General features: G+C 35.9%; 1 protein-coding gene and 1 long non-coding RNA gene across 5 annotated transcripts in view; one reads left to right on the top strand and one right to left on the bottom strand.

The window, feature by feature from the left end:
- Positions 1-3698, bottom strand: part of LOC111773820 (uncharacterized) — a 50542-nt gene extending 46844 nt beyond the window's left edge. Inside the window, exons 1-2 of one of the 3 annotated variants that reach the window (XR_011439832.1) lie at positions 3474-3698; positions 2002-2077 (exon numbers count right to left, since the gene is read on the bottom strand). This is a non-coding gene — a long non-coding RNA (uncharacterized lncRNA). Of the gene's footprint in view, positions 1-2001; positions 2078-2273; positions 2400-3473 lie in introns of those variants that run through there. The other 2 variants (XR_011439831.1, XR_011439830.1) reach the window with 2 other exon arrangements.
- On the top strand, positions 904-23890 carry MYL1 (myosin light chain 1). Of its 2 annotated transcripts, XM_023642255.2 has the most exons (8): positions 4954-5093; positions 8279-12744; positions 13496-13520; positions 17769-17912; positions 19974-20147; positions 20604-20681; positions 22971-23013; positions 23575-23890. In XM_023642255.2, the coding sequence occupies exons 2-7, from the start codon at positions 12742-12744 to the stop codon at positions 22997-22999; spliced, it is 453 nt and encodes a 150-aa protein (XP_023498023.1). In that variant the 5' UTR covers positions 4954-5093; positions 8279-12741; the 3' UTR covers positions 23000-23013; positions 23575-23890. The 2 variants fall into 2 exon arrangements, with proteins under 2 accessions (XP_023498021.1, XP_023498023.1); XM_023642253.2 differs by lacking the exons at positions 4954-5093; positions 8279-12744; positions 13496-13520 and adding exons at positions 904-1587; positions 13775-13802.
- The last annotated feature ends 308 nt before the right edge of the window (positions 23891-24198 follow it).

The raw sequence follows: 24198 nt of genomic DNA, 5'->3' as shown, positions 1-24198 counted from the left end.
GTCTCCATCTCTCTGAGCTGTGATTTATAGAGAGCAGGGGCGACCTTCCCCAAGTTGGGGAATGTTTTCATTGTCAAATCCAAAGGAAATAGCTGATAAATCTACATCTTTAAACACAACTTAAGTCACAATTAGAATATATGTGTGTATTTACACATATGCATGTATAAACACATATGTATATATGTATGTATGTATGTGTGTGTGTGTATATACATGCTGTTATATATGTATTGCATAAGTATGCTCTTTTAAAATCCCAAACCAGCTGCTGGGTTGTTTCTACGAATTAATAACTACTCATTAATTAAATATCTCAAAAGTTAAAAGAACAGAAGTGAGGCTGGAACATTGGTTAATCTCATGCTTCTTACTATGAGAGTGTAGCTTGGCAAGTGGAGGAAGCCAAGGACAGAAAAGGAAAAACTTTCAAGCTACTCACCAAAACTTACAACATATTGATAAAGTCCTTTTCTCTCTTTATCTTTCTGGTCATTTAGGTAAATTTAAAATTTATCTTATCTCCCTAGTATGGTTAAAAAATCTAGGTGATAAATAATTAGGCTTAATGCCATTTAGGAAGTGAAAGAAAGAAGTATTTACTTTGATCGAAAGTTACTTTACTATTAGAAAAGTTGTTTTGCAAGAAGGTAAATCTTGCTGTCATTTCCATCCCATTTTATATTTTTCTAAATTATAGAAAGAGAATTAAGTTATAGGAAGTAGTTTTAAATTAGTTTTGTTTAACATACAGTTCACTACAATTGAAAAAGAGAGAGAGAGCCAGAGCTTGTGCTCCCTAGAAGGACAGCCACTTTAAGACTTGACGGGCTTTCCTTATACGTCTGCTTTTTATTTTTAAACACCAGCACCTCTTTGCTGACCAACATTTTCTTGCAAATTATGGCAAGGGTGGGAAGAGCTTGAGCAAAGGAGCTGGATGGAAGCTGGTGACTCTCACTGCCAAAATTCCAGGTTGAAATCAAATCCTTTAGTAAAGTTTCTTAGGCATGGAAAAAAAAGATTTACAACTTCAACAGAATTGTAATTCTACCAAGAAAAAGTGTCAGTCAATCTCTGTTACTGTCACCAAAGGATCTGAAGCTGGCTTTATTCTATTTCTTTCTCTTTTATATATGGGGTGGGGGAAAAAAATAGCAACAGGAGTTTAAAAAAATTGATGAAGCCCTGACCCTTTAGATTCCATTTATAGTCTGAGCCGGAATGCCATCCCCCTTGACTAGTGAACTGTCCAATCCAGCCGCATGTGTCAAGATTCTATTAGGCACTAAGTGAAATATATATGCATGCCCTTATACCATTTAACAGTCTGGGTCCACCTTCAAGACACTGGGCTGTGGATCAACCGAACCACCACTCCTCTTCCAAAAATCATTTTGACAGGTTCTTTTGGAGGTGCTCCTTCTCTTTTTTTAACCCATCCTTTTAAACAAAATGGCACCAAAGAAGGACGTGAAGAAACCAGCGGCGGCTGCTGCCCCAGCCCCTGCCCCGGCCCCTGCACCTGCACCTGCACCTGCTCCAGCCAAACCCAAAGAAGAGAAAATTGACCTCTCTGCCATTAAGGTAACTAAACAGGTGAATTGTTTGGTCACTGAAACGTCTTTCAACAGGAGGGGACTCTAGAAACTTGTAAAGGAGTCTGTTTTTCATTGAGAGGAACAGCAATACTAAATGAACTCGTAGATTTGGAGAGAAGAGAGTTCTGATTAGAAAATAAACTCTAGCATATAATTTCAGTAAAATTACTGAGTATGCTCTTGTATGTGGAACTTATATTTTACTCTATTTTTGTTCTCTAGTTTCCTTTTTTCCCTGAATTGTCAAAGTGCAATTTAGGGGGAAAGTATATAAGTACAAAGTGTGTAACTATAAAGATGTTTTAGAAATACTTAAACCAGTGTTGTTTTTAATAAAGTCTCCGTGGAAACTGGCTCCCTCACCTCAAAGCTACATCAAAAGGAAAGTTTGAGCCCCTACCTGTTTCCAGAGGTTTAAAAGCAGCTGATGACCCAGTTGTCCTGGATGTATTTATTCAACAGCTGCTTTATTTCATCTGAAAAAGAGAAGATTTTGCAATTCAAGTTACTTCCCCCTTCAGCTTTGCTCGATAAAATTTGATACAGCAGTAAATGAGATCTCAGTGCAGACAATTAAGCACTCAAGCGTTTCAGTGACTATAACTGTCATCTTGTTTATTTATATGCAGTATTTAATTCAGAATATGTGAGTTGCTTCTAAATGACACTAACCGAAAAAATATGGTAAAACTTGTTGGTTATGTGGCTTTTAGCTATGTCTTTGAGCTCTTGCATACTGATCTTGAACTAAGGAGAATGTGATTGATTTTTGTGTCAACACTTTGCTGTGATCAAGGTTCTCAGCTGCCGAAAGATTATCTGCTTTTGGAAAAGTGACGCACTGAGTGTGCCTGTTCCCCTCAGTGACGTGACCCATCACACGTGAACCTTCTCCTCACTCCCTGGCCTCTCATTGGCCTGAAGGACAGTTTGAAAATCTTCATCTCAACAACCCTGCCTTATATGGAAAACTAATGGGTAAAAATGCCCATGAGGTGATCTTTTCACTTCAGACAAATGTTCTGTATGTAATAAAACTGAATTTTGCTAACTTAACACTATTTACTGGCAATGACAAAGCTGACCTACAAATATTTTATTGGCTGTCTTAGTATGCTTGTAGCTTTTTAAAAATATTCCTGACATAAATATTGCATTAGATTACTGTTAGATATAAGTGATGAAATTAAATAAATATATTCATAATTTTCACAGCATTCCAGTTAAATATGACACTTTATGTTTCAAAGTAGGAGTAGATCATCATAAATATTTTGTTTTGAGTTTTAGGTAGCTGAAGTCGTATTTGAAAAAAGTTGGTCATAGAATCAATATTGGTTTGGAACTATTCTTGATAAATATCCACTCAGGAGAAGAAATGTCTGTCAGATCTTCTAATAAATGTTTTTCTACCTTGAGAACTGCATGCATACAATTCATTAAGAGGAAACCAAGTTTTTCATCTCCAGCAACCCTAATTAATGTATCTTTATAGATGCATGCTGATTGCATTATACAACGAGCGTGATCCCAGCCCTCCAATAATTCTGGTTGTTTCTATTCTTTGACTCTCCAGTCATACTAACATTAGAGATATAAATCAGTGTCAAAGCTGTTCCTCTTTCTATTTATTATGATTTATAAGACAACATCATCTCTTTGTATCTGGGACTACAAGCATCTGGAAAGGAAAAAGCAATGTCTTAAGAAGAAAAAGAAGTGTCCTACCAATGAAAACAGGCATTAATTGTCTTCCCTGAGGAATCATGTAAGAATAAGTAAATAAATAAAAATTTAGTTTGGCAGGTGAGAAGTCTCCAAGGAAAGACAAAACATCACTTTTTTCATCCAGAAATTAAATCAATTACTTACTCACAGTCAACAGAGAAGTTCCGCTTTTCTGAATCTTGAAAATTGGTTTCTCCTTCCATCTATATGTTGAATTAATACCAGTACAAGCTGGTACAACTAAGCTAAAGAAGGAAATACTCTTAGAGAGCCTCCGTAAAGATGAGATACACTCCACTATTTCATTGCAGAAGGAGAGCTATGGATCCCGGTATGGGACACAAACCAAAAAGGAGAAATCAAATGAATCTAGAAGAAACAGAAGGAAATTAATCTTTACCTTTCATTCAGAGAGCCCATTCCTAATAGAAAGAGAAAAAAAGAAAAGAACAGAATTGAAACTAACTTATTTTAGTAAAGAAATTTAAATACTTTCAATGATTTGCGTTCATCAACGTGAAATCAGTGCATATTTTATAGTATTATAGCCAAAGAATGTGATGCAACTTGAGAACTTTATAAAATTTAATTCCATCCCAGTAGGTAACAGGGCTAATTAAAATGTACATTAAAACATTTCATATCATGATGCTTTTAATCTCTTAATTATGTTTCTAGATATATTACCTCATATAAGTTATAAACTTTTTTCAAGCAGAGAAAATGAACTTTAAAGAAATTAATAGAGCTGTTATATGTGTTCATTAACTTTCTGAAAACTCGATAAAGAACAAAACTTAATTGGATTTTAAACTTTCTTTCATAAATCATATAAGATTAGAAAGCTAGCTGTCCTTTAGACTTTGAGTAATGCTGAAGTTTAAGTGTGACTATCTTTGTGTAGTACTATAGTCAGAGCAATAGTCATATTTAATGCCTCAAAACTGTTCACAGATATTGCCTATGTTCCATCTAATAATATATCATGTTTAATAGCCGTATATTTAACTCCCCATAAATTCTGAACAATCTTGGATAGATTAATTAGTTTTATCAGTTTCTTAAATGTGCTTCCCAATTTGATTTCCTGGTTTGTTGGTTATTTGTTTAGAACATTTCTTCAGCTGTTTTGATATAAAAACCTTTGATATTCTCTGAGGGAATGCTTACCTGATGTCTCATTTCCATGGATTTTCTATAAGTGTTCTTTTCAAAGACACAAATATTGTTGATATTTGAACACTAAAGTTCCTGTTCTGAGTGGTTCTAAGTGCCCTTTGCTTTCAGAGACCTGAGACTTTGAGCTGCAATACCCAGACTAAAAGAACACTACCTGACAGGATCTCAAGTGTAGGAATTAAAACCCACCATGAGTGTGGTTATAGGTGCAAACACAAGAATTAACACTGGTTGCCCAAAACCGCACCAAGGGAAATACCAGAAGTTAGTAAGTAATGAGATGACCGTGTGCCTGGATTTTAAAAAGATCTTCCAGGTGTAAGTGAATTTTTTGCATGATGCATGCCTTAGCTGATATGTCAAGATTGCTGTGATGGGACTTTGAATCATGTTTCTCATTGTGCTGCTTAAGTTTTAATTCTCATTGTATTCACCACTCAATCAGGTCATCCCTGAGTAGCTACTGCGGGCGATATTACAAAAAGCGGGAAAGGTACAGAATGCATTGACAGAAACTCACGGTAACAAATCCCACAGCAACAATTGACCACATACTTTGGAAGATTTAAACTCTCAATTTAATGGGTAAGGTGGAAATCTAGTATTCCCAAATATATCTATTTATTGAAGGGTATTCAGTGGAGGCAAATATTATGTATACATGGCAACAGCTGACTTGTTCTGGTCCAGGTATAGGATTGTTTTGGTTAATCTATAAATTCTTTTTTCCTCACTTCTAGCAAAGCTAATACAAACCCAGTCCTACTTAGAAGAATTGTTAAGAAAATCAAATGAGGTCAAGGCCCATGAAAGGTTTTGAAAATTATAAAGTTCTTTGTAATATAGCAAGCAATATTCATTGTGAATTTACTCTGTGGCATATTATCTTATTTAGTCCTCAAAACATTACACTGAGCTTGTTTTTAGCCTCATTTTGCAAGAAAAGAAACTGAGCCTAAATGACGTTCAGTGTTATGTCCATGATTGAATCACTAGTAAATGATGTAGCTAGGATTTAACCTGACAGGCAAATCCAGAATCAACTGGGTCAACCATATCCTAAACTGCCTCCTGTCTGTAAAGAGTAAGTTGCTGTTTCTAACAATGTTTAAAGGAACGTTCTTTGCTCCTAAGGGTGTGAGGCAGCATGGTTCTTGTGTTGCTCTGCACAGCCCTGTGTAGCCAGAAGAGGGGGTGACAAGCACACATCAGAGCAAGTTCACCAAGACTTTTGACCTTAGTCATTAATTACTGTTGTGTTCTTCACATTTTCCTCCTCTCTTAGCACCTGTTGCTGACAGTTGCGTGTTCTCTTTTACAGATGGAAAGTAGAATATTAGGGACCTAGAAAGACTCCTAGTCACTTTGCTCCAGCAATCTGTAAAAAGGTATAAATGGAACATGGATATTATAAACGCGCTGTTGTGAGTAGATTGGTAGTTGCCAGGGGAAATGATGAAAAGTGGTCAGAGGATACCAACTTCCAGTTATAAGATGAGTAAGTCCTAGGGATCAAATATACAGCACGGTGACTGTAGTTAACAATACTAAGTCTTGTACACTGAAAGTTGCTACGAGAGTAGATCTTAGAAGTTCTCACCACAAAGAAAAAGAAGATAACTTTTTGAGGTGATGTGTTAATTAACCTTATTGTGGTAATCACTTCATGATAGTCATGCGCCACATAACATTTCAGTCAATGACAGACCGCATACACAATGGTAGTCCCATAAGATTAGTACCACACAGCCTAGGTGTGAGGTAGGCGATGCCATCTAGGTTTGTGTAAGTGACTCTATTATGTTTGCACAATGAGGAAATTGCCTAACGACACTTTTCTCAGAATGTATCCCTGTCGTTAAGCGATGCATCACTGTGTATACATATATCAAATCATCACATTGTCCACCTTAAACTTACACAATGTTTGTCAACTACATCTCAATGAAGCTAGGAAAAAGTAAACTTCACCAAAGTATTAAAAAATGCTGTTAAAATGTAATGAAATCCATTGAATTTTAAAGTAATTTTGTTTTTGTTTAATTAAACTTACAAGTATCAAACCAGACCTCCAAATTTTGCCATTAGGCTAATTATTCTGAGGTTGGTATGTCATCTCTATTTTGTTTACAAATAAATAGCAAATATAATGCCACATGTATAATGATCAAATCTTAACCTTAACTAGTTTAAGGAAAAGAACTAGAAAAAGAACACATATAGTCCACTTCTAATTAAAAGGAATGGGTGAAAACATTTATAAGTTGTTTCTAAGTTTTCTTTATATAGTTTTAAAAGTTTGTCTCTTTTTATTCTAGCCTTTCAAGAATACAAATTAGTTTTTAGTACACCTATAATGTCAACCAATTGCAGTATTATTCCATTTGCAGTGTGAATATAACCTCAGGAACAAATCAAAAATTATTTGAGACTGTCACTAGGTATCAGTATCAAGTGTCCACTTTCAAACATCATAGCGGTAAAAAAAGAGAACAGGTGGAACAGAGGAGGAAAATAGTAAAGGGCATTCTGTAACTGTCTCTAAAATTATATTTTGAATTATATGCTGGAAAACTGGATAATGTCTTTGCAAAGTAAAATGCAGTTCGGAAAGGAATAGATATGGTCACCAATTAAAGTGAATAGCACTTTTAATTTTAAAGATAATGAAATCTTTGCAAGACAAGGAGACCACAAAGTGACAGTGCCAAATTTAGCCTCTCGACATTTTAGTGCTGCAAATGAACCCCCTGGCAAGTTGTCTTTAGAAGTCGTTTCATAATTACCCAGCATTAAACCATCTGACTCATGGAAATTGTGGAAAGGATTATATTTAGTCTGCTGATATTACACTTTCCCCTGCTTCTTTTCACACTGAAATACTTTTTGTAGGAAAATAGGATCTTCTATAGTTTGCTTCTAGATCAATTTCCACAGTCTGCTTCTCACCTCAAATCAGAATTGGGAAGGCAAAAATCGCAATATACAAAGTAGTAATGGCTTCCATTATACTAGGTAAAATTTAAATTATATGGATGATAAATCTTTGCTATTCTAGTCATAAATTAATAATAGTGAGTTGAAGTCACAGAGGAAAATTTTCCCTAAATATAAAACCACATCATATTCCACTTTATGCTCTTCCTTCACGGTGGTGAGTGAGTCTCTGGACCAAGTGAGTGCCCAAGGGCATACTTTCCCCTGTTTATAACACCCTCAACACGCTTGAACATGGTCTTATGGAATTATATTTTGTTCAACTCCTCTTTATCTAAACGACTTCAAAATAATACTGCTTATTGAATTCTTAGGCACCCTGCCCTTTGCCATCAGAAAAAAGTGAGTTGAGGTAGATTCTACTGACAAAACGATGGAAAACTCACAACCTTGTAGAACCATAAGCAACCCTAGAAGTCATGCAGTATAATATTTTATATTTGAAGGAGCTATTACTTAGATGAGAGAAGTTATTTAATCAGAAGACATGATTTCTTACAGGAGCCAGACCAGAATTCTGAATGCTTCAATCCCCATTGACTTCCCTTTCCAACATATCAAAAGACTTGAAATCTCTAAAATATGAATGCCATTATTCATTTGTCCCTGTTGTCACAAAAGGAACTTTTGTTCTAGATAAATAGGAAAAATAAGATACTTACACTTTCTTAAAATGCACACACAAGGAAATTTTCTAGCGTTCATATTTGAAAAATAAAAAGAAGGAAGGAACAGAACTACAACTTGGATTTTTTTTTTTTTTTTTGAGGAAGATTAGCCCTGAGCTAACTACTGCCAGTCCTCCTCTTTTTGCTGAGGAAGCCTGACCCTGAGCTAACATCCGTGCCCATCTTCCTCTACTTTATATGTGGGGTGCCTACCGCAGCATGGCGTGCCAAGCGGTGACATGTCCGCACTTGGGATTCGAACCGGCAAACCCGAGGCCGCTGAGAAGTGGAACGTGCGAACTTAACTGCTGTGCCACCAGGCCAGCCCACAACTTGGATTTTTGGTAAATTACATGCAAACAAATGCACGAAGTAGAGAAGGTACAACTCTCAAGAAATCTTAAATTTATTTATCAGTTACTAACCATGGGAAATCTGATGAGAAATTTGAAGGGTAGACTTAAGTCATATTTTTAAATTTTTATTAAACTTCACTTAGCACTCTCTGTTAGTTCTTGTAGGTCTGAACTGAGTTATTTTAATAATTCAGCCTTTGCTCTAATATGACTGCATTCACTCGACTAGGCTATACCTCCTGGGCAGAGAATCACTGATTCCCTCTTCTGTTCAGATCAATTTAGCCAAAATAGTCATTTATTTTCTCTTATATTAGACAACCTGGGCTGGTACTGTGTTCTCATTGTTCTTAATTTCTTCTTTTTATACCATATTATAGTCACCAGCTTAAGTATATCCTTTGTTGAGGTAAAAAAAATGCAATGAAAAACATTTATTTCTTTTCAATTAAGTGGGTTATTCCAAAGCACAAACTCTCAGAGTTCCAAGATCGTACTTCCACTAGTTTTTTATGGTGATTCCTAGTAACTCTGTTGAGATTGGAGTGAAAATTAAAGTTAAGTTTTCCTTAGAGTTTGCATACATTGAGTCTTTGGCCCCTCTGCAGGCATTAAACTGGAGGACACGCAGCAATGTTTTCTCGATTGAAAACTGGCCCTGGTTAGATTAACGTCTTTACTCAGCCTCACCAGTCATTAACCCCATTATATTTCTCAGGGACGATGATGTTCTTTAAAGACTGTACTCTGTGTTCCTTCGAAGGGCTTTTTCCCTCAGCATTCAACATCACATATCTCCCAAATCATCTTTAATTGTAGCTCTTCTTATTTTGCTAAAGCTTAAGATACATCAATTCCAGAGCCTAGTTTGATTAAATGCATTTTGATATTTTTCCTACAAATCAATTCCTTCTATATACCAGCAACTTTATATCATCTTTAATTATTTAGCCAAATCTCATGATTACTATTAAAAAAATGTTTCTCAAAGTGAGAAAAGATCTGTAAACAATGCAATGAAAATCTTTTAGTACCAGTACCTTGTAGACTACTACTTATGTAAATCCAGTACAAATAGTACATGAGTCACAAAAATGTAGAATGTAGTTATTTTACTAACAGCCTAAGTTAAGTATGTAGGCTAAGATGGAAAAACCTTTAAAAAAACAAATTGAGCTTTGGCAAATTAGAAGTCCTGATGGTAAACTTATGTATAAAGTCTAAGGAAAGGCTCTGGAAATATAAGCACACACACATCAATAATTCAAAATGAGCGTGCCTACTATGTGCTTGGCAGTTCTAGGTGCCAGAGATGCAGCATCGACGGAGAATGTATGCACCTCCTTTAGAATGTCAGCTCTTTGAAGGAACTGAAGAAGTTTCTCCCCTCAGGGAATATAAGATTCTAGAGGAGGAAATTATGTTTGAAAGAGGAACTTACTATCCACATGTTCTAATGATTTTAATTTAATGAAAATGTGTTGAGCATCCAACATAGGCAAGGTAGAGGCTAGAGTAGGACTCTCACAGAGTGCACAGTATAAGGCAGGGCTGTGCTCCAGGAGGGAGAGTGGGGTAGGCCTGCACCCGGCTTAAACCATGGACAGAGGTTGTCAGCAATGGCCTGTGCTTCCCAGAAGTTTAGAGTCCGGAAGATCAAACTTCTTTCAGTGGGAGAAAGGAGCTAGGTAGATAGACAGAAAAGGTTCTTTCAAGAAGAGGAGATTTTATTAGAGCTTTGAAGACTAGTTAATTTCTAAAAAGCAGAAATGAGAGGAGAGCGTTCCAGATCAAAGAGACTTCCATCTAACTTTTAAAACAAACCAAATGATGACATAGCAGACTAAGTCCAAAATCAGCCGACATTTTGTATTTATAGCATGCCTCTGTTCAAAGGGCTGATTACTTCATTATAACACCGAGGAAGAGATGCAAGAGAAAGTTGTTGTCATCTGTAAGAGGATACCAGAGAGCAAATAGCATTTCCTATTTATTCTGTGAGCAGAGCATCTAAGTCTTTTAACTTTTAAACTATAGTTTATTCTCTGCACTAGACTAGATTGTAGCCTGCTCTACTGTTGTCAATCACTTGCTTAACTGATTACTGATTCTATAGATACCAAAAAAAATCTAAATTCTCATTCTCTCTGTGATAAAGATATAGAGAAAAACTAGAATGAAATAGTTTGACAACTACCTACCACTTCTATTTCAGTAATAATAAGCCTTTACATAACATCCCAGTGATTAGAAATAACTTATTCATACCATAATACATCTTTTAAAATGACTTTCCAGTTTACTCAACAGATTTTATGCAAATTGACTGCAGTTTATATGTATTCAAGAACCAATTTTTCTACTCAGAAAGAAAAATATTTGAAAATGAGCATTATAGAGGGCAATTTTGATGAGCTCAATTTGTATCATTTATAGTCATTAACTCTATTAAAGATATATGCTGGTTCTCAATATAATCATAAGACAATTCAAATTTAATGACAATACATAAATATAATTACAAGACTAAAAAGAACACAAAGAAATGTGGTCATCTTAATGGTTTTAAGCTGTGCACCAAAAATCATGAGACTCCAAATTAAGCAATTATCAATGGTTACAAATTTCCACCTTTGTCTCTCCCTTTCATTTTCCTCTAATGATTCAAAGCATTTTAAATTTTTCTATTAACTTATATTTCCAAACAACTTCTCAAAATATCAATCCATTTGTGAAACTACATACTAATATTTTTAAAATTATATTTTCAGTCCTCATTTGGGGACTCAAGACTCTGTGATAATTTTTTCACTACTTGTAAACGTTGGGCAAAAAGTGATATGCATTTAAATGTTGATTTCTTCCCAAATGGCTTGAGGGAAAGCTGCAAAGTATATGTCTGTCTTGCAGGGGAAGACTTCATGCTTTTTGTGACCATTACCTTAAAAACAGTTACTGAAACAGTACTTAAGTTAGCACTTATCTCCAGCATACTTTATGCCTGTTAACTGCTTTAAATGTGTAGAAAACTGAAGAATGTGTAGTCTTCAGTGGACATCCTAGGACTGATCTTTTCCCAGGACCATGCTAGGAAGGGAGTTGCCCCTATTTTCAGGTAAGCTGCCAAGAAAACCAAAGTTATAGTTTAAATTTCTAAGGTACAACTTTGCATTCCACAGCCCCTGCTTTGGGTTCCTTCAGTTCTCAGTCTGGAGACTGAGCCATAAAATGTTTGATACAGCAGAAACACAATCAGCACGTTCTAGTAAGATTTTAGTAATCAGCACATTCTAGTAAGACTCTAGTAAACTTACACAAGACTTTTAAATTTTAAAAGAATATGTATAGAAGGAGAGAAAAAGAATGTAAAAATGGTCTATCCATTCTCCTTCATAGAAGAACCTAATTTTTTTAAATTAAAAAAATATGACTAGTCAGTTGACACAAAGATAACAGAGAGAAAGGAGAATACCCACCCCTAATGTAAGAAAACTAAGGAGAATGGCGAAAATGGAGATTAAACCATCCTGGCTTAGATAAGCCCTCTACTCCTGAGAATACAACTTGCAGAAGAGTGGCCTTTAATTGGAGATTTCAAGAACTGACCGATTATCACTTGGGTGAGCCCTAAGAAACATGCAGAACGTGCATGGCCTTTTCAAGTCCTCTGGACTTTACCATGAAGGGTAAAGCTTCAGAAGTGTTCCTTCTATAGCAGTTGCCATTTGAAACCCCAAACCAGTCCCACCCTGTAAGTTTCATTAAGACCAAAACTAGCTGACTTGAAGTTTTCAAAGTCCGTAATTCACCCAGAGAAGGGGTCAGGCCCAGCACTTGGAGAAATCCTAAGCTCCCCTGCCACTGAACAAATGAGAAGCTTCTTAAAGGAAGACACTCCAGGAGAACATCTCTGGGATAAAGGCCATAAAAGTACTGACGGTCTCAGTCTCACTATGGCAGTCCAGGCCTAGGTTCTGCTTTCCTAAAAATAGCCCTCAGGGTGCAGAGCCCTCCTTCTCTTTGCCCTAAGAAAGCTAAAGAACTCTCCAAGGGGAGAGACCGCTTCTGTCTGAAACCTGATGCTAGCTGTGAGGTCACAGCTTCTCCAGAAATAAAAGGCAGCCTCAGCAAGGGAGGTGCCCACTCAGGAACTGGAGCAGCCCTCAGCTCACTCTTCAGCAGCGCCTCTGTGTCGCAGCCCAGCAGCTCATCATGGTGGGTCCTACGAGAAAACTATTTGTCATTTATGGGCAGATGTAAATAGTGGATATGATCTTATTGAGAAGAAAGGCAGATGAGGAGTAGAATTGAGGAGAGAACATATTCGGTGTGAATCTGTGGAGTCTACTTTTGGTTTTTTGAGGTGGGTTGAGGATGGAAGAGACCAATTTGAGCTATTATGCCAACTGGAAAAATACATCCTACTCCCAAAGCAGTACTTTATGCTTCACCAACTTTTGCTCTATCACATAAGCTTTATTATATCTAAATTTAGAAACCTGCAACTATAGCAAAATATTATACTTTAAAAAACAATTCAATGATACTAATATCTAAAAATAAGTGAACTACTTCCGATGCCTTGGGTAAAATGTGGTGGCTGAACAGAAGAAAAATTTAAGGTGATCTTTTTAATGCAGCGTATCTGTACTTCTTAATACAGTGTATCTATGTTAGACATCTTAAATACACTGCAAATGATGATATTATTCAAGGAAGTATTTGCCTTAGCACTTGTTAAATCATTGATTCATTTGTTAAGATACAGAGAGATGTTCCCTAACTATCTTTTGCAATAGCTTTTTATTTTTCCTAGATTCAAAAGTGTCCTAAGACAACCTTCTTATTCTGTGACACTTACATGGCTTCCTAAAAATCTCAGAGCAGAGAGTACTCATTCTTCTGTCAATGCATTTGAAAGAGTACTAGTTGTTTCTTTCTTTCTCCCTCTCTCTCGCCTCTGCAGTCCTTCAGTGCTGACCAGATTGCTGGTAAGTGAACTGAGCTTTGCTACTCCAGATGTAGGCAGAGCACTGCCTAGCGTCTGAAATATCACTTAGTTCCAAGGCACGTTGCTGTGTGGCTCAACCTGTCAGTGTCCAAGCTATCCCTGAACTCTGTCTGAAAAGTAGGCTTACTTCTGCAGCTTGCTTGGAAGACGACTCAGGAAATGAGCTTGGATACACTTAAAAATCAGGACTTTTTTTGGTTAAAATATTCTTTGTGGTTAATTTCTTTCTAACAGATCGAGTTCTCTCAGCATCAGCAGGATGGTAAGTTGTTAATATGTGCACACTCATAAAGATGGTGTGTAAGAAAGCCAACTCCCTTGGAACGAGATTAGTGCTCTTAATTATCCCCACCGGTGTTGTCACTCCAACTATAAATGCTCTCCACCTGAACCTCTTGATTATAATCAGTAATCAAAGGTTTAAGCAAACAAAAGATAAACACCACAAATACGTCCTTGTATTCACTGATATATATATGATTTCTCTGATATATACATATTCACTGAAATATATATATATATTTATATATATATATATATATACACTCAAAAAAAGGATCTAGATTTCAGATGGCTAATTTGCTAATCAAATTCCTAAAGAGAGATTTGGCAGGTCTGAATTGTTCAATTTGGAAAATAAAATGGATTATGAAATTGTCTAATTACCAAATCTACACAACTTCAGTGGGCGTCATAGTGACTTGAGAGAAATAGCAGGTGAAGTGGATATAGACTAAAAGTGAAGTCAGAGACAAAGAGGGAGGAAAGTAATTTATCATAAAACTGTGGAAGGAACATTAGGTGTCCCGTGATCCATCTTAGAGATGTAAGAAAGGCTCCCAGAGAGGTGATGGGACTTGCTCAAGGACCCAAAAACTTAGTGACAAGATCAAAATCTGGCATTAGTTTAAATGAATTAGACATTTATTTCATAAATACAATTACTAACCAGAAGACCTCAAACTCTTAATATTTAAGAGAATCTGAATAGTTTCCCTGACACTTCCACTTTTTTCCTTTGGATCTTTGAATCCAAGAGATCTCGTGCCCCACAGGACTTTGTTCTTTCACTACAAGTGGAGGGAAGAATGTTTTATGAAGTGAAAGTGCCACATATTCAAATACACTGAACCATCTATAGGAGGGAGGGTGAGAAAAAAATTAGTTGTATGATATGGTACAAATTAGAATATTTGTCATAATAATAAGTATGTATATATTATATATGCTATGATATATAATATACAAATAATTATAATTATAAGTGATTAATAAGGACCTATTCAAATACTCAGTTCTCTACCTAAAGGATTGCACATTTCTCAGTCTATTTCAGTGTCTGGAATATCTCATGTTCAGACATCAGTTAAGAAAAAAGGACATTTGCTGTAGTACAGACTCACATGTATCTACCTCATGGATGATGGCCTCGTGTAGACAGATTAGATGATCCGATGACTCAGAACTCAAGACTATTTGAAATTATACGACACAGGACTATTTTTTCTTATTGAAAACAGTTGATGATTCTCTAAAATTTGTTTGATTTAAGTGCATTTTTATCTAGTGATGCTGCCACGTAATCAGCTCCTGCCTCCCAGTCCTGTCAGTTATCTAACTTACGGTGTCATTTTGACTGCCAAACCATGGTAGGACCGAGCAATAGAAGACTTCAAAACCCTTGCATCGACAGAAGGACTTCCTGTTGAGTGTTAAACCTGTTACTCCAGTGTATGAAATGGGTTTTCCAGATAGAGGTTCAGTAGACATTGGTGTGGTGTCCTGGTTTTCTCTTGCGCCGGGAAAGCAAATGCAAACATTTTAGAGATAATGGACATCCTGTACTTTCAGAATGAGTGAAGACTCCCTTTGTTGGCTTCCTTGTTCCATGACTAAAGAGTTTTGCTCATGGCTGCTCTCTTTAACTGTATCACAAGTTTGGAGAAAAGAAAAGATAAAGAAGAAGCAAAGAGAAAATTACAGCATTCTAAAGGTCTAAGTCCTGTGCTGTTCAGTAGAGTTACCACTAGCCACATGTGGCTATTTAAATTTAAACTTTAATTAATTAAAAATAAATACATTTAAAAACCTATTTTCTGAGTTACACGAGTCATATTTCAGTGCTCAAGAGCCACAGCTGGCTAGTAGCTACCATTTTGGGCAGCCCAGATATAGAACATTTTGATCATCACAAAAAGTTCTAGAACACTATCGTTCTAGACCAAGAGCTGGCAAATTTTTTCTTAAAGGGACAAATAGTAAATATGACCGTACATATGGCTTTATGGAAGTCCAGTATCTAAAAACAGCTCTCTCGTTGAGGTGTCAAAACAGCATAGATAAGACATACATAAATAGGCATGGCCGTATTCCAATCAAACTTTATTTACAAAAACAGGTGTCCAGCCCCCAGGCAGGAGTTTACAAACCCACGTTCTAGACTCTTCAACAGAATAACTAATCCTTAAAAAATTGGGAAGAAAGAGAGCAATCTTTCTGGCCTTGGCCTTTAAATCAACAAAGGGGCTAATGTCAGAGAGATTTTATTACAGCTCATAAAAATCCTATTCCAATATCAGCATCTGAGCAGGGTCACAGGGAGCCCTCTAAGCAATCTGTGCATGAAAGTGTGGAGGCAGTAACAAGAATAGTTTAGTTTCACATGTCCCTTAGAAAGATGAAAAACAATATTTGACTAATGATCCCAAAGTGCCTGCAGCATGGTTTTTAGATAGACAAATGATCTGTAATAGTCAAATTGCACAGAATTTGAGGGGGAAATTTTAGCAACAAATGGTAACATGATCTGCAGATGGTTATGAATATACTGTCTGGTACAATCTTAGATGAGGGGATAGAGGGACAGTAAAATAGGATATTTTGCTGAGTAATCAATCTAGATAGCATCTTTTGATCTGAGACCATTAATGGCCTAAAAAGAATGCTTTCACCTCCACCAGTTCATTCACAGACGGATTTTTGAGTGTTGTTGGTATTAAGTCCAACAAGTTGCCATTGGCACTTTTGGGTTCCCCGAAAATTTTCCTTAGTTTTGAAAGTTCAATCAAAATGTCTTTACTGGCCCTCAAATCTGTAGTACCACCCCTTTCTGTCCTTTTGGTGTACACTTCTTAAGTCATTGTTACTGTAATTCTGAAAGGCAAAACCAGTCTTATCAAAAGAGAATGAGAAAATTTGGGAAAATAAGCAACAGAGTGATTGTGATAAAAATAGACAACACTTTAAAAATATGTGCTTACATACACACACGAGTACAAGTAAAACTAGGGCAATGTGAGTAAAATTGGTGAAGTCTATCAATGTGAATATCCTGGTTGCGTTAGGACATATACTATAATTTTTCAAAATGTTACTATTGGGGTAAAGTGGATGTAATATTTAAGAGATCGCTCTGTATTTTTTCTAAAAATTGCATGTGAATCTACAGATATTTTCATAAAATTTTGATTAAAAAATGTGTACTTAAATTCTAAAGCTAATATAGCAACATGTCATATGTATTATCTGAAAAAAGAGTGAAGTTTAAAGAGTTTACCACAGCGATAGACCCAAACAAACATTTCTCCTTCTGGACCAATGATACTAGGAGCCTGTCAGAGTCACACACTGAGTGGTTAAATGCCACTATGGAACTTAGAGCTTTGTCTCATCTTTCTAAATTTTTTTTCTGAAAAATGAAGTTACTCCTGAAGAAAAGTTGTTAAGGGGAGAGTCTAGGAAATTTGTTCTTCAAGAGGAGGTTTTTCTGTATAATTTGAGAAGTTTGAGTTAACTTCACATAACACAACTCCAAGGGAAAATTCGCTTTCTTGAAATTTTATTAACTTTGTTAATTATATAAGAAATTATATGAGGAATACTTAAGATTTCTCAAGACCTCAGAATTTCTTAACCCGGTCTTGTTTCCCAGGCAGATGAAGGAAATATGAATAAACAGTACTAGGAGCTCAAATCTCCATATCTGATTAATAATACTACGTGACTTGAAATTGGAAATCCTGCTTTAAAATAGTCTCAAATAGAAACGTCAAAACAGTTTGCCAACAATTGTTTGATCTAGGAAAAGGGAGAGTCCAAAGATAACAACTTAAGTGGTTGGCAAAGTTATAAAATAGAGGAGAGTTTGAACTGGATCCTTGATGAAGTTAGGCTTGATCTACAGATCTGAAGTAGAAAAAAGAACCCTAATTCTTATTGCTTCTTGCAGAATTCAAGGAGGCGTTTCTCCTGTTTGACAGGACAGGTGACTGCAAGATCACTTTAAACCAGGTTGGTGATGTCCTGCGGGCTCTGGGCACAAATCCCACCAATGCAGAAATCAAGAAGGTTCTGGGAAACCCCAGCAATGAAGGTAACCATATGTTGTTCCAAGAAGTTTGGAAGTGTGTGTTTGTGTGTGTGTGTGTGTGTATGTGTGTGTGTAAGAGAAAGAGAGAGATTTATTAAGAAATAAGTTCTACAGAATGTGACTTAATTTGCTCCTGAGGGTAAGCATTCCCCTTGGCCATTTAGAGTCTCAGTTTTTTCCCTCATAAACTAACCTTCCTTTGAGAATTTGCAAGCATGATAAAATTCCATGCTAATGAAAGGAAATAATATCTAATGCTAACATCATCATCATCCTGTCTAATGCTCATAATTTAAAGGTTAATGAAATGAAATAAGATTCAAATCTGCATATCTTTTTCAAACCTTCAAAAGCAAAAATACATTTTGCCTTTTTTGACAAAGATGTTAAGTGTGGCTCCAACACTATGCACTGTGTAAACAACTCTATGTAAGTTACAATGGCACACTTCCAGAGCTCTCCTCTGATCAAAGTTGTGGAAATCACAGTGTTTTCAGAAGACTGCAGATCCCCGCTGACTTCGTCCAGCACTCTGTCTTTTGATTCCCTGCTGCTGCGACCCTCTTAAAAGAAACTCAGCTATCATAATAAGGAACAGACAGGATGACATCTTAATAAGAGGATTTTCTATTTCCAAAGAGTTACAAAAAGATTGAAAAGTCTAAGCCAAAATCTGCATTCAGTCCCCCAAGGTAAATCCTGGGACAGAAGTCAGCGAGATACGTAAGTGGCAAAATTGCAGAATTCATTTGCTCGACACAGTGATCCAGTCATTAGTCTGGACCAGGATATTTTTTTTAATCCTAACCGTTCATGGCAAAGCATAATAGCCTTTTGAAAAATACCACCCTGAACAAAAGAGGCAAGACAAAACTGAAGTCTTTTCAAGTAGATATTTAGGCTGTTTATCTTTGACATAAAGAAAAAAAGGAAGAGAGGGTAAATAATCTCTTTTTTTCTTGATAATTGAAAAGAATATTGTCCTTTGTAACAAAAGAAAAAAAAATCTCAATTTTAAGGACTCCTCCCTCTAAATCAGTCTGCTGGAATATTCCTCAAACTTCATTTTCTTTGGAGGAAAATTTCTAGGTAAATCACGCAAAAAGTAGCTGAGAGCATAAGATTACATAAGAGAGCAATAAGCCAAATCTTGTTTTTTACATGCCATTTTCTAACTTATCAAACATCTATCTTTAATGGAATTATTAGGTAAATGCTCATTTATTCAGCATTCAAATTTAATCTTTTTAATATTACTCAGTGTCCTAGATTTCTATTCTATAAGGAAGATGAGTAAAAGGGAATTTTGATGTCAGGGGCCCCTACCCTTATCCACCTGCATACATCCGGCTAGTGTGTTTGGTACTTTTGCTGTGAAAGCTATTTACCTTCTCAGAAGATACTAAAGAAAGTCTCATCATCTCCAGGCCTCTAAACTGGAAAGACGTCAGGAGATCACAAAGTCTTTGATGCACACACTCTCTCCATAGGCTACTTTTTTAAATTACTTAAAATTTTTAAAAAATGAAGGCCCTATAAAAGCTCAGGACAAAGGTGGAATAGATATTAAAGTTCAGGTAAGTTTTACTATATTTATATGCTAATGGATTTATTATATCAGCGTATTTTTATATTGATTCCCTGGTATTTATAAAAAATATTAAATTGACAATACCAATAAAATAGTAGCTAACACTTACTAAGCACTCAGTTTGTCCAGGTATTGTAATGAACTTTGCATGTATTATCTCATTTAATGCTCACACCGACACTATGAGGCATCTCTATCTCACAGACGAAAAAGTTGAGGCACAAAGAAGTTAGGAAATCTGCCAGTGATCACTTGCTTATGAATGGTGGATTGGGAATTAAAGCAGAAGCACTAGGACCCCAGAGCTCATGCTATTTCTACTACCAACTTTTTGTCATCAGCAATTTACCAACTGAAATTTAAGCTATAGGAAGATTTTTCAGATCATCTAGAATGAACTTTCAAGTTTAACTTGTGACTCAAAGATGGCATTTTATAGTACTAATAGCTCTCCAAATTGCAATTTCTTCTAGAGATGAACGCCAAGAAAATTGAATTTGAACAGTTCCTGCCCATGCTGCAAGCTATTTCCAACAACAAGGACCAGGGCAGCTATGAAGACTTTGTTGAGGGTCTGCGTGTCTTTGACAAAGAAGGCAATGGCACAGTCATGGGTGCTGAACTCCGTCATGTCTTAGCCACACTGGGTAAGGAGAATTTATCTCACGGGACCTAATAGAACATATAGGAAAGAGCATAACTAAGAGGAATCATGTTATAACCAATATACACAGAGGAAAAGACTACAGAGGAACAAGGAAAAAGAATGCTTAAAAGTCAATGAGCATTTCAACTGGCCTCAGTGTCAATGAGTTTGTTTGGAGAGATGGTAACTCAAATTACTGATAATGAATAAGTAAAGTATAGCATTGTAATTCTTATAGGATAGAGTTTGCATGATCAGGTATAATACGCATTTAATTAATTCAGTCAAAACCAGTTAATTGACAACCTACTAAGTGCCAAAGGAATAGGAAGAGTTTGGTCCGTATCCTCCAAGAGCTTAGTCACTGGTTTCCAGAAGCCCAAAACTGATTACTTATGCTGGAACTTTACAAATGTCCTCTGACCTTCTTTCTGAACAAAGAATTTTGTTTCATCAGGTGAAAAGATGAAGGAGGAAGAAGTGGAAGCCCTGATGGCAGGTCAAGAAGACTCCAATGGCTGCATCAACTATGAAGGTACAAGCCCATGAGCTCTGGTGGTCACACAGCACCTCTTAACTGATTGGGTTGATGATGGACTCCTTTTGAGCTTAAAATAACTTCTTTTTCTCGACCCCCTTTATTGAACCATACTCATGCCGTTTATTATCAGTTACATAATACCTCTAAAAAGATAGCCCGTGAGAATCTGACTATATATGTAAGATTTATTCCAGTGGGTTTTAGCACACCTGTGCATTGTTATTCAGCTTAAAATGTGTTTTCACCTGTGTTTTTCCTTGTTAAATCTTCATAACATCTCTGTAAGATAGACAGGATTTGTGTCAGAATAGAATTTAATAGAATATTAAAGTTGGAGAGTTCTCAAAATCCTTTACAGTAAAAGCAAGCAATTATGAAAATGAGGAAACTGAGGGCCAAAGAGGTTTAGTTTCGTAGTGAAGGTCACATCATTAATGGCAGGTCTGGTGCTTAAATTTCATTCTTTTCCTTGTCTAGTGTTCTTGCTTAAATCAAAGTCATCTCACAGTAGCCAATTATCTGTTTCCTGCTACCAATTTATAGCAGCTTCACTCAGAGGGTCTGTAAAGCAATACACTACACAAAATAAAGATGTGAAATAAAGTTGCATATAATTTGTAAATTTGAAAGTTTCCAATAAAATTGAGAAACTTATCTATCCCCCCAAAAGACTAACCTAGCTACATTTCAATAGACCTATGTTGATAGCTTTGATGTAAATGGAGACTTATGAAGTCTTAACAACTTGGGAAAAAATAAGAAAAAAAAAACAGAGAAGGGAAGAGGGGAGGGAAGGGAGGTGGAAAGAAGAGGAGAGGAGAGAACAAGATGGTACTAGAGGGGATGGGAGGAAACAGAAGAGGACAAGAGAAAAGGAAAGTACCCAGCTAGCATATCTTCACCAACAAACTTGACTAAATTTCACTTTTTTCCTATAAACAAAGTTTTACATTTGGCTATTGCCATAAATACATTACATAAAGAAGAATCATTCAGTAAATATTGTTTGGACAAGTGGATAGTCACCCTGAAAATAAAGTCAGATCTGGATCTTATATCAGGATAAATTTCAAATGGGTCAAAAATTTAAATGTAAAAGCTATAAGCATAAAAGCCGTGGAAGAATTATTTTACAACTTGTGGAATGGGAAGGCCTTTCTAACACTAATATAAATCCAAGAGGGCATTACAACTTTGACAAATTCAACCACATCATTTTTTTTTAAATCTACGTGGCAAAAGCCACTAGAAGCAAAGTCAAAGACAAGGGCGAACCAGAAAAAAATTTGCAATCAATATCAAAAAGAGCTCATTTCCCTAGTAAAACAATACTACAATGTCATAAATCCAATAGAAAGGTTAATAAGTACATGAACAGACAATTCATGGAAAAGGAATTAAAATATATATGAACATATATGCTAAATTTCACTAATGATAGAAAGAAATGTAGATTAACACTACACTGAAATACTGTTTTTCAATAAGTTGATTGCCAAAGATTAAAAGTTTGACCACACTTTGGGTTGAGGAGAGTGGAAACAGGTGAGCTCATGTATACCTGTTGGGAATGTAAATCATTAAAATCCCTAGGTGATGATGTGGTACTGTTAATTCCAGCAAATCTTCCTCAAGGGATGTCGTCTTTAGATGCACTTGCACTCAGGTGAAGCTGTGGATACATGGTTTTCACTACCGTCTTGTTCATAGTAGCCAAATCTTTGAACAACTTAATGTCCATCAATGTAGAATGCATCATATAGATTCCGGTACATCTCCACAACGAAATTCCCCACAGCCCTAAAAAAGAATGGCACTCTTGTTTACAGTTATAGTAATATCTCCAAGACATACAATTAAGGGAAGAAAGCTAGTGCAAAGAGTTTATAGAATATGCCGCCATTTGTGTAAAAAAGGTATTTAGAAACATTTATTTGTATTTTCTTATACATGCATACAAGCTCCACCAACTTAGCCAGAAAAAGAGGAAGTAGATACCTGGGAGACAGTAGTGAAGGAACATTTTTTTGTTATAAACTCCTTCACACTCTAAAGAAAAACATTTTAACAAGGCAAATGTGTCACTTACTAAAAAAATTAAATTTACAAAATCAGGGGAAAGGCCACAAATCCAGCATTAAGAACAGTGGGCTGTACACATCTTAAAAAAATAAACTCTAGTGTTATAGCTAGGAATAATTAGGATTCGGCTAACTTGCTAAACCTCTCTTTTATTAAATTTGACTGTTTGCTTACTCTAAACTGTCTGTATTGTTCCTACAGCTTTTGTCAAGCACATCATGTCTATCTAAAAGGAGCTCTCAAGGTATGTGTCTGTTCCCTCTTTACTATATAAGACTTTCTCGATGTTGTGTTTTTAAAAAATTTAACAGCCTCACTTTATATTCTGTGGATATAATTAGTATTGGTTCTTAAGCAAGTGTTGTTTGTATTAACCAGAAAACATCAACTGTTTGAAATGGGGTTTTTTAGAAATGGAGCATTTTTGTATAAATATATAAGCAAAAACTTCTGAGGTTCCATCTATAAACCCTGCCTTTGCCTGCACTGTAATTATATAGGGGAAATTCAACAAGCCAGAGACTAGTTAATTAATTTAGTTGGAACATAACACTAATAAAAGCATGGGCCTAAGTTCTTTGAACAACTGACACAGTTTTTAACAATTACTGTTCTAGAAAACCGTGTTTTCACAGTCCACAGTTAAGGAGTTGCAACCAGGTTTTGACAACTAGGAAATGGCTTACCTTGGAAGTACTGGTTCATTTAGTGCCTTTTGTTCTTTTACATTCACATTACTTCCTCCCCAGTTTCCTTTCTGAGAAGATGCAATCCACATCTACCTTGTTTCCCTTTTCCTTTTCAGATCAAGCGTTGTTTAGGAAGACTGGCTGGAAACTCATTTTAATAACACCCACGACCAACTGTCCAGATCTGTTTACCATCATTCAGAAAAACAATGTTAACCATTCTAGACTGAAGGACTCCCTGAGTTTTTATATACCTTACATATCTCTCTGAAGTGTATTCATGCTACATGAACCAAGTGTCTCCTGCTCTAGACAAGATGGAGAAAACACCGACAATCTCAAATCTGCGCACCACTCCTTATTTTCCACCATGGGTCAATGAACATCCTTAAAATAATGAATCAATAAATAATTTTGGTCAGTCTGGAATGTGCAGCTTGCCTTGTGTTTTTGTCTTCTTGCTTAGAGAAAATAATGTTTAAAACCTCAATTCTTTTGCTAATGTACAGAATATTGATGAATTATAAACTTTAAAACCATTATAGTCTGCATAGCAGTAATAAATTGGATAATAATGATAATCATGTATTATTGAAAAAGTGAAATAGAGAACCGAGGAAATTCAGATAGGATCTGAGACATTTTAATGTAAACTGTCCAGGGAATTTAAGACGAAAGCAGGTTTCTTCAGTTTTGTGTAAATCATTGTGTATATTGCTTAATTTCTTTCACTTCTAGTG

Source organism: Equus caballus, chromosome 6 (assembly GCF_041296265.1).
Source record: "Equus caballus isolate H_3958 breed thoroughbred chromosome 6, TB-T2T, whole genome shotgun sequence".
Taxonomy (NCBI): Eukaryota; Metazoa; Chordata; class Mammalia; order Perissodactyla; family Equidae; genus Equus; species Equus caballus.
Note: the sequence above shows the minus strand (reverse complement) of the source record. Positions and strands in the feature narration are given on the sequence as shown.

Excerpts from the sequence above, each read along its gene's own strand:
- MYL1 (XM_023642253.2), top strand. The coding sequence starts at position 1,456 with ATGGCACCAAAGAAGGACGTGAAGAAACCAGCGGCGGCTGCTGCCCCA. Across the intron at positions 1,588-13,774 it reads TTGACCTCTCTGCCATTAAG|ATCGAGTTCTCTCAGCATCA; the intron begins GTAACTAAACAG and ends TCTTTCTAACAG. Across the intron at positions 20,148-20,603 it reads TCATGTCTTAGCCACACTGG|GTGAAAAGATGAAGGAGGAA; the intron begins GTAAGGAGAATT and ends TTGTTTCATCAG.